The sequence below is a fragment of the Porites lutea genome, chromosome 3 (genome assembly GCF_958299795.1).
Source record: "Porites lutea chromosome 3, jaPorLute2.1, whole genome shotgun sequence".
Lineage (NCBI taxonomy): Eukaryota > Metazoa > Cnidaria > Anthozoa > Scleractinia > Poritidae > Porites > Porites lutea.
In genome coordinates, this window is record NC_133203.1 from 40,113,985 (window position 1) to 40,124,883 (window position 10,899).

A 10,899-nucleotide genomic window follows, 5' to 3' on the forward strand; every position below is an offset into this window, starting at 1 on the left:
AAACCCTCTGGCACCCACGGTACTACCCTCCTATCTGAAAAGCGATTTGCACATGGAAGGAAGAGAGGCTAAATAAAAGTAAATGCCCTAAAAGTACAGCAATTGAATTTCTTTGAAACTGCTAAACAAACAAACAAGTCAAAAAAAACCTTAGCCCACATTCTTCTCCTAACCCACCAAGCAATGTCATCCAGCTCACAATCTCCGACGATCTCCGACGATCTCCGACGGTCTTCCTCGACGGACCCCCGGCGTGTTTTTGTACTCTCCCCAGGTTTCTCTCACAATGCAAAATTAAGATGGCGGCGGATGTGTGAATCTGTGAATCCTACAGACAGGCCCTGTAAGCTTCGGAAGTTGATCTAAAATGTGCGAACGTAGAAGTGTCCTTTATTGCACTTTGACTGACAATAAATGAGTGATCTCTTGGTGTTAAATTCAGACGTTAATAATCAAATAACAGAAATAGCTCCTTAAACTCTGCCCTCACTTTAAGCGTGAAACCGAATGTAGGGGGAGTAGGGGGCTTACTTTTGGTGTAAGGGCAACAAGATTGTGAAATGCAGTGCCAAATTCTTTAATTAAAGAAGATTGAATATGTACATAGTTTTAAAAAGGTCTTAATTGACTTTTTGTGCATCTTCTCAATTTTCTTTGTGGTAATTTTTATTATGTGTATTTTTACTGCTGTATTTTTAATAATATTGTAATTTGCAGATTATTCTATGTATATTTTTAATTGTAATTGTTAACTGTTGCATAATGGGGGCCGTAGGTTTGTCAGTTCACTGTTTAGTGTCACCCTCTTTAAATAAAGTTGAAACATAAATACATTCATATATACATAGTACATACATATATAGCTGAATCCTTAAAATTCTAATGGTGTCTACAGTAATAATGCAGTGTCAGTTGAAAGGAGGAAAACAAAAATAGAAAATCTAAGTAAACTTATGACTACTGTCAAGATTAGCGTTCTGATGAAGTGAACGTTTTAGCGGACTCAATCCTTTTTTTCCTTAACAAGCTTACCTTAGTCCTGCTTACTTGGGAGAAAATATGCAATCTTACCTTCTTCTACCTCCTAGCTGCTTTTGGTTTAGGCATTGGTTGTTTCCTAGACTCTTGAATTGATTAGCACTTTGCACTAGTGACATCACAAATTTCTGGTTCCTGCTTTGACTCAGACATTGAACCTGACCAGTGTAAGAGTTTTGTATGGGAAAGTCACGTTCACCAACAAATTTTTTTGTCCAAAGAAACAAAATCCAGCTTGGTTTTCGATGATACATATCCTGAAAATAATCAACATGTGCCAAGACAACGTTAAACATGGAAAAAAACTGTACAGATGAGTGATTTTATTTTTCATGTGGTGTCAATATTGTGGGTAAAATTCTGTTATGGCATTTTACAAAGAAATGTATGGTGAGCAGGGCTTCAAAGCTGTTCATAAAACGGTGCATTTGGTTTGGTTCGAGTGCTTATATTATGCTACTTAGTACTAAGGATATAAAGTACTGTAAGGTACCTATGTAGCTGGCTGCACAACAACAGAACAAACTTATACACTTTCTGGTTTGTGCTAATGCTGGTGTGCGTTTCAGCTTAGAAATTCTGCCACAGGTTAGTGAGAGCACATACAAACCCGATTTTCTCTTCAGCAATTTCGGTTTTGGAGTATTGCACAGCCAGAAATTTTATGTCATGCTTTGGTGCATAGAGTGCTATCTGACTGAGACAGAGGTAGGGATCCGATTTCAGTAGCATTCTTTGATCAGGCCGCTATATTTTCTGATTTTAACCATTTGTTTGAATTACCTAAACCAGGTCTTGATCCCTATAGCAGTAATGCCTTTTACATATTAGAATAAAGCTCAAAAAACATTTTAAAAACTCTCATTATGAATTTTATGAATAATTTTCATGTTGGAAATGCATGTTGCTCATACGAAGCCTTTGAGTAGAATGCACAGTTTGTCTGAGTCACATGGGGGGTCAAAGGTGACAAAGCCTACTTTTAGAAATAGTGCAAAGCACTATTGATTTTGCAAGATCTCCAAAAATGTGGAATCGTTGTCTTGAAGAGATTGGCCAAGTTGTGCTTTACTTTGTGTATCACCATAACGAAGGAGGCGAGCAATTTTGATTCTAGATTAACTTTTTTTCCTCCAAGGTGGTGAAACCTCTGAAATTCAATTTCCTTGTGGCAATCAATCTTCAAGGTCGATGATAGAAACAAGAGCAGAACTGATGCTGTGTCTTCAAAATTACCTTCTCTAACCGGGGCTTCTTTGATACCTTCGAAAAGTTGATTTTCCCGGCTTCTCGAATAGGCTTCTTGGTAGGCAATTTCTTTATTTAGGCAAGATATTTCAGCCTTGTATTCTTCTTTGTCTTTGTGCTTGGGTAGCTTTCAACCCATCAAATGAGGAAGAGTGCATATCAGGGTTGTCAGAAAGTCTTGAAGTAGACGGCTGAGTTGTCAAAGTCAGCAGCCTGTCCAGGGATATTTTATTTAAAAAACGCCATCCGTAAAGAAATGCTAAGCAGGGTAGCGGGCTGTTACTAACCAAATAGGCTGCGATTTTCACTGGCAGCCGGCTACTTTTGACAACCTTGGCATACTTGCCCTTACTTGCCCTCACCTCACCGATATCTGTTGTTTTGACCATAATTTTCCATTTTTTAGGGTTTTGTTGATTAGAGATTCTAGGTAGTCCAGTTTTCCAAGTTTTTCAAATACAAGTTTCAAATTTTGAGCAATATATTCCGCCATGTTTAATGCGGTCAAGATTTATTGTCTTTTTCCAAGTAAGCACTTTTTGCTGAATTTGTGTTCAGTTCTTGTCAACTTGAGAGGATGTTAAACTGCCTCCAGTGAAGCTACTAGACTGCCGGCCTTTTCTTCTACTATTTGTGTAGGTTTTATCCATGTTAAGCCTAGGAAATTAATACCGTGTGATGGAACTTCCCATAGCAGCAGGTCTTACTCCATTGCCGTTGCCAACTGGCTTCGCAGTAGAAAATTGGATTTGGGGTTGAGGGAAATACTGTATGTAAGTGGGGTTTTGTAGCTGACTGTGTCCGTTTAAACTTATCTAAGGACCAAAAACAGTTGAAAAAAATGTTATGAGTATAACACCAAAATAAGAGTGGATTTGAATTCATATTCATTATTTCAGCTTAGTAAACGTGTATCTGTGGCCCTCTCTTTGAAAAATAACCACCTACAAAATAACAAGAGTTCCCACAGGACTCTTACTCAGGGACTCTTATAAGCCAATTTCTAACACTTCATGTGTAGTGATCCTGTATGGTTTATTCATGAGCTGGAAGTTGCGATTTGTTTTTTATGTTTACCTGCATGACCTCTAATGTCGTGTCCTTGAGTGTTTCCACTTTGCATTCCAATCTTATTATGGAGAATTGATGTCATTTTCTGGCTGCTGTTTGGTTGTTTGTTAATGTTCCTGGTCCAGTACAGGAAGTAGGGAACTGTTACTTTAGTCTGTTTCTTTGTCTCCTTTTTTTGCTTTACACATTATTTTCACTAAATTAACCCCCCCTCACTCTCTGTTAAGCACCCCCATCAAACATGGCCCCCCAGGGAGTCTCATAGAGGATTTATGGTAATACAAGTTCCACTATTGCCTGTATAATGCTGCATGAAGAGCCTTAATTACCAATTAGAAATGTGTGCTATTTTATAAATCACAGGGAATAATTTACTGCCTAGACTTGTGCACACCAACTGAAGAAGTTTTGAACACTTTCAAATGAAAGCCTTTGCAGCATTTTTATTTCCACCACCATGACACGAGAAAAATTTCTTCTTCACAATATTAATTTTTAAACACTCTGTTAAGAAATTGCATTCCAGATTTTCTGCATTGTAATTTTTTAGTACTACTGCTAGTCTTTTATATTCCCCTTTCAGCTTTTTAAAATTCTTAATTATGTAAATACTTGTTATTACTTTATAATTTTTCATATGACCACATCAGCATTGCTCTAATCTTATAGTTTATGAATAAATGCTTTAGTTACTTACTTGCTTACTTACTTACCAACCCTCAGATCCAAATGTTAAGTCAACAATGATTAATGATTAACTCACTCCTGTCAATGGATTCTCCATTTTGAAGGGTTCTTGTAAAATTTTAGGTGTGCAGTTAGCTGGTTTATGGTGTGGAACCACTTTTTCTTGAGCAGGTGTCTTAAAAGTTTTCTAATTTTCCACATGTCCCTGACAACACCACCTTTAAACTACTCACTTCAGGCCTCTCACCACCATGCCCCAAAGGTTATGCTGGTGGCAACAAAAGAAATAATGTGCTGCATTTATCTAATAATGCTTCTTCTTCCTTCCAAAGGTATCCTTACCGTAGAACAAGCTCAATGCCCTTTGAGTGTCAGCAGTGTGGCAAGTGTTTTAGCCATTCAGGACACTTTAGGGATCATGAAAGAGTCCACACTGGGGAAAAGCCCTATGAATGTAAACAGTGTGGAAAGTGTTTTGCCAAAGCAGGACACCTAAAGCGTCATGAAAGAGTTCACACTGGGGAAAAGCCATTTGAATGTGAACAGTGTGGAAAGTGTTTTAGCTTAGCAGCACACCTGAGGACTCATGAAAGAGTTCACACTGGGGAAAAGCCATATGAATGTAAACAGTGTGGTAAGTGCTTCAGCACATCAGGCGGTCTAAGGATTCATGAAAGATTCCACACTGGTGAAAAACCTTATGAATGCAAACAGTGTGGCAAGTGTTTTAGTCAAGCAGCAAGCCTAAGGACTCATGAAAGAGTTCACACTGGGGAAAAGCCTTACGAATGTAAACAGTGTGACAAGTGTTTCAGCCAACAAGGGCACCTAAGAAGTCATGTAAGTGTTCACACTGGAGAAAAGCCACATGAATGTAAACAGTGTGGCAAGTGTTTTAGCACATCAGGCAGTCTAAGGACTCATGAAAGAGTTCACACTGGTGAAAAACCTCATGAACGTAAACAGTGTGGCAAGTGCTTTAGTGAAGCAGCAACGCTAAGGATTCATGAAAGAGTTCACACTGGAGAAAAGCCGTATAAATGTAAACAATGTGGCAAGTGTTTTAACGTTGCAGGAAACCTGGGGAAGCATGAAAGAAACCACCCTCAGGAAAAGACACGTAAATTTCCCCAGAAAGACAAATGTCTATCGAAAAGTTCGGAATCATGTAAACGAAATAGAGCAGGAGGTGAAAACGTTGATGTCAGGGCCACAGGCTTTACAGAGAACCAGCAAACAAAGAGAGAAACTTGAGATACAGGTGTAACAGATGCGCGATCAGTCATCATTGAGAAACACAGCTGTTGGATTTGTCAAGAGGAGATGAGTAGTGAGGCTGTTCTTCTTCAACATTGTGAAAATCATATGACCTATGTTCGTGACGATTATTCTTGAAGTTAAAAAACGTTTTGGTCCTTTTAAGTTTTTTTCTCCTTTTTTGGTGCTTTGACAGCATTTTTAAGTTTTCAACTCTAAATGTTTGGTTTTGTAATTTAACGCATGATGCTTTAATACCTGCGGTTCATTTGATGTGTATGATTATCAAGTTGGAATAAACGATGACAGAACAGCTTTTGTGTTAATTCTTCGATAAAAGAAAAACTCGAGTTCAATGAATTAGTATTTAAATTTATGCATTAGGATTATAGGGCCGAAATACATTAGAGACTTTTTTAGCATAAGAGAAATGTCTTACAATTTAAGAGGAAGTGGTGTTAATCTTTGCGTTCCCAAATTTAATCTTAATTTTATGAGGAACTCTTTTACTTACAAGTGCGCTCAACTATGGAACAAACTTCCAGAAGATTTCAAGCTGGCCGGTAATGTTAATATTTTAAAGTCTAAGCTAAGATCAATTCAGCTGTAATTTTTACATTTTTATATATTTTTTGTAATTTTCAGAATTTTTTTTATATTCGTGTGTACGTAGATTATAGATGATAAATTTATTTTTTTATACTTGATATTATTATTGTAATTGTAGATTTAATACACGTTCGTATTTTGAACAAGCATTTGTGCTTTTAGATGTTAACGTGGTTAAATATATTATTGTATTGTATTGTACTGTAAAGTCAATGCCTTTACGATTTAGCCCTTAGATTGGTCTTGAGCACTTATGGAAGCCTATGACTTCTCATGATACGAATGAAAAGAGAATTTTTTCTTACAATGTAAAAAAAATGATTTCCTACTTTCATTCATATTCTACAGTCTTGTATTTATGATGTTCTCATAGCCGTGGTTTCTGGAACTCTCCAGTTATTACAGTGGAACCTCGGTTACAGTAACGTGTATGGAAGAGAACCTCGATTTAACGAAATCCACGTTATAACGAACACAATCCACAAGCACAAACGTAAAATTTACCTCGATATAATGAATAAATGTCCGCAGCACGTGATAAAAGGTGAATGCCAAACAGACCAACAAAGTTTATGTGTAGGATAGTTTTAAGCAGTTATGTTTGCCTGTTCTTGAGTTTCTTGTGCCGTAGTTATGCACAGCTCGATCAGTACTGGGATGTTATTACAGTAATTTCTCAGATCCGGAAATTATGGGTTTTGTAAATTAAATTACTTGATATATCAAACATTTTGGTAGTTTTCCCGAAAATTCGTTAATGGATGTGTTCGATATAACGAACAAATTTCCCCAGTTCCTTGGCACTTCGTTAAATCAAGGTTCCAATGTATAATAACTCCATAACTACTATTTCTAATAAAAAAAATAATTACTTATTAATGCCGTTGTAGAATATTTATTGGTGTTGAAAGGCCCCATGTATTAAGTTGTATTAAAGTGCCCCATTCCAGTACGTTGCCTGATACTACTACAACTTTATGGTCGACTTAATAATTCCAAAAAAACCGAAGTAATTGGTTTTTCAAATTCGATTTTTAATGCCTTTGATGTCTTGGCGAGTTATATTATTTGTTAGTCTTTGCCTGGTGACCACTCTGGCTGAGATCAAACCCACTTCACACCAATTTACCTGTTATAATAAATTATACACAACAAACAGTAACAATTTCCAGAGAAGTCGAAACTGTTTTTCAAATTATTAGAGACCTTTAGATTCTAAGACTAGTACGACAACGAGCACGAGATTTTCTGTGTCATTTTGGCGGGAAAATTTGGTAGCCGTGGTCACCGTACTACGAGTTTTGGCGAGAATGTCGAAGTGGCGGAAACAGGTTATCAAATGTGAGAAGTTTTATCATTTTACGATGGGGAGAAGGTGTAACCTCTCTTCGAGCTATTGCGCAACGTTAGAGAGAGAGAGAGAGCGAAGAAAACTATGGAATGGGGAGGGACGTTATTCCTAACTTTCTCGCGTGGAAACGCTTGCGCCGCAGGCTAGAATTCCAACAATGTCTAGAACAAGTCAAATCGGACGGTTCTGGTGTTGCGTCAAATAAACCATTAAATTTTGCGGGCTTTTGATATCCCGCAATCATAATCGAGAAGTTTGATAATAACACAATCAATTTTGAAAATGAGGCATAGTTGACGCTAGGGTTATAGAAAAAAGCTTTGGTTTACCATGTTCATCACCGCCTCTCGCCGTGTTTTTTTTTAATTAATCTACTACTGATGATTTAAGAAGATTATAGTAAAACGACTTTCGCCAGTTATCTCTGATTCTTCGCATTTTGTTAAATAAAAAGAGTTTAAAAACTTATTAACCAATAGTTTCTGTAAAGTCCAAACACAAATATACTAAGGGACTTATAAATCTTTGAATGCAGTCTGAACAGTATTCGCAAAGGGCCTTAAACAACCTTTGCAATAGACCTTTTTACCGATACGGCGGAAAAAAAGATCCTTGTGCCGTGTTTGGATGTAATAATAATCGCCTTTTTCTAGTTTGGTATTAGAAATATGGTTTTTCGCTGTATATTTCTGGAGAAAAAGGCGATCATTATTACATCCAAACACGGCACAAGGATCTTTTTTCCCATCGCAATCTTATTCTAAGAAAACTTTACGAAAAAATGTCCCGAAAAGCGGTCGAAAATACAAAAGAAATGTGCACATACACCCCTGGGCATCCTATAATACTCCTTAAATCGAAATAATTCAATACGGCCGCCATATCGCTAAAAAGGTCTATTGTGTAACCGAACCGATTGGGTGACGACAGTATTTTTGTCCCTCTCCCTCTAAGTGAGTTTCGTTTTAAAGCAAATGTAACCCTTACCCTCCCCCCGAGGAATATTATTCACTCCTTGGCACTCACCGAAGTTTCAAATTTGCCGCTCGGTAGTCATCGGAATTTTGCATGTGTAAAGACGCCATAAGTCATTTCAAAAACGACCAAATATGGCCAATTTTACAACAGAAAACAATACCTATTGTTTTCGAATTGGACCCGCTTTTCTTGATAAATGGTCTATTGTACCGGCCGCATCTTTGATATGCTTTAAGGTGACAGCGCGATGCTGTTAGTGAGTTCTTCACTTCTTGTGTGCCTATCATTACTTGGCTGTGTAGCCGCGTGATGCGGTTCCAGTCGAGACCCACAAATTGGCCCTTGCTCACCACAGAGTCTCCAGTAGCTCAAGTGGTTAGAGCATCCGACTAGATCACGGAGGGTCGTGGGTTCAAGTCCCATCTGGGACTCGGATTTTTTTGATAACACTGTGAAAAGCAAGGAAGCCTTGCGAAGCGAAATCAAAAGCGACAGTATGTCCCGCTCTTTTCGATGAAACACTTTGTAGGAGACTGAAATGAAAGATTTTTTTCTCCGGGTAGCCGGGTGCGCATTTATTCAAATGAATCCACGAAGCGCGAGTTTTGAATGCAGAGTTTACCACTTTGAACTTAATAACCCACTGAGTGCGTTCATTAGTTATTGAAATAAATCAATGAAGCGCGAGATTTGAAAGCTGAATTTAAAAACTCGTAAAAGAAATCTTTTCACAATTATTAGCCATAAGTGAATGTGATTATACCCGCTGGAAAAATGGCTAATTCAACAAAACCAGTAAACTGAAAAAGATCCAAAAATCCACTCCCCCCATCTTCTTCTTCGCAACCGTCGTTCGACTGTCAAGCCAAGCTCCTTAAATGACTGTTCAGATTTAGTTTCTCTCACATACGCTGGATGATACTTCGTGTGCTTCGTTTTTTGTAATCCAAGTCTGTGTAAACTGGTTTTTGTCTGCATTGTATCACACTGAAGTTACTAGGGTCGCGGATTTTGACGGATTTGACTTGGGAGTAATTGTTTGTCTGTGCATGGGCGAAGGCTGATAAACCGTCTTTACTCTTTAGTGTCAGGAAAACGACCAATCTGGCTCTTATATCTTGGACTGTACTTGCTTCCAAAATTGGTCCCGGCGTAACCACTTGAACTGTTCGGTAATCGTACTTATCGAACTCAATCGAACTTAATCTAACGATTGGGTTCGATTAAGTTCGGTAATCGAACACAATCGAACCAATCGAACTTAATTGAACGTTCTAATCAACACAGTGTCGACACTCAAAATAGACAAGAACAAAGCAACAAAACAACCAGATTAACTAAGATCATAAAGAATAAATGTTCCGAGTTTATTGAATTCGCTCGATTGCTTTGTTTTGCTGTAGCGCTGCTCAGTTTCCCTGGTCCACGTGGCCGATACAATAGTGGAGGAGGCCTGAACGTGCCGGTGCGAATGAATGTGGCATTGCCTAAAAGGGACGCTATCGAGAAAAAAGAAAACCTCTTTAACGAAGCATAATATTCACTCTGTGATTGAGGATAAAAGTTGTAATATGGCAATATAGTCATGTTCTTCCTGGGTGTTCTTGTTCTTCTTCTTGCAAAAAATACGCTGTACTGTACACTGATTCGCCAAAACCACACGCTAGGAAAAGGTAACATTCTGCAAAACACGCGCAATTTTCCAGTATTAACGACCCATTTTCAGTCGAATATATGCCAAGTTCGACCATCGAACCTAATCAAACTCAATATATTATTCTATCATTACGGCAACCAGCTCGAACGCCTTAGCTCCTCTGGTTGCTGTGCACTCACTGATAATGTTTCTCTTCTTGTTATTACTATATGTTTATTTTTTCTTCTTTGTCTAAATGATGTGCAATATGTAGTAATCTATGGAAACAGTGCGAATAAACAATGAATTGAATTGGGTTCGAGTTTAATTACTAAAATTTGTGAGAGTTCGATTGTGTTCGATCACCGAACTTAATCGAACCTTGTCGTTCGATGAAAAAACACTTTCATTTGGTTACGCCGGAAATGGTAGACCGTCTACCAAGTACCAATTTTGAAAGTTTGAAAGCAGGTTTCATCATCCTCTGATTTATAGCAAGTAGCTTAACATAACTTTTAGTGCAACTGACAATCAGTTCATTGTCACTGAGAACCGTATATATAAGAGAATGGAATTGTCTTTGAAGGGCATGGAACCCGGGAAAACAACAGAAGTCAAAGTTCAATCACAGATTCAGATATGGATGCGTTTTGTTGTATTTTATTAGTAGCCGAGGACCCTTTTTCATCGATCTGATCAAAGTCCGTGGATTTCACTCCACCCCGGCGCTCCACACCTGCCTCGGGCTTGGCCTTGCCTGCCTGAAAAACTCGAAAAAATAACTCATGGGGCTGCAGCTTGAAGGAACTTGATGGCCGACGAGCCCAGCTGTCTCTTCTCCAATCGCGTTTCTTGTTGTCTATCCCAAAGCTCTTATCTGATAAACGACTTGCACCTAGAAGGAAGAGCCCCCATCCGCCCCCCCTCCCTAACAAAAGGGGCGCTTTCCATTTAGATAAAAAATCTATAAAGTTCGGGGAAAAACAAATGGGGTGCGTTCGATTGGGAAATCTGCATTTAGATT

General features: G+C 38.3%; 1 protein-coding gene across 1 annotated transcript in view; it reads left to right on the plus strand.

The window, feature by feature from the left end:
• Positions 1 to 6,819, plus strand: part of LOC140932290 (uncharacterized) — a 32,531-nt gene extending 25,712 nt beyond the window's left edge. Inside the window, exon 4 of the mRNA XM_073381911.1 lies at positions 4,458 to 6,819. Within this exon, the coding sequence (XP_073238012.1) occupies positions 4,458 to 5,298 (841 nt within the window). The 3' untranslated portion in view covers positions 5,299 to 6,819. The remainder of the gene's footprint in view (positions 1 to 4,457) is intronic.
• The last annotated feature ends 4,080 nt before the right edge of the window (positions 6,820 to 10,899 follow it).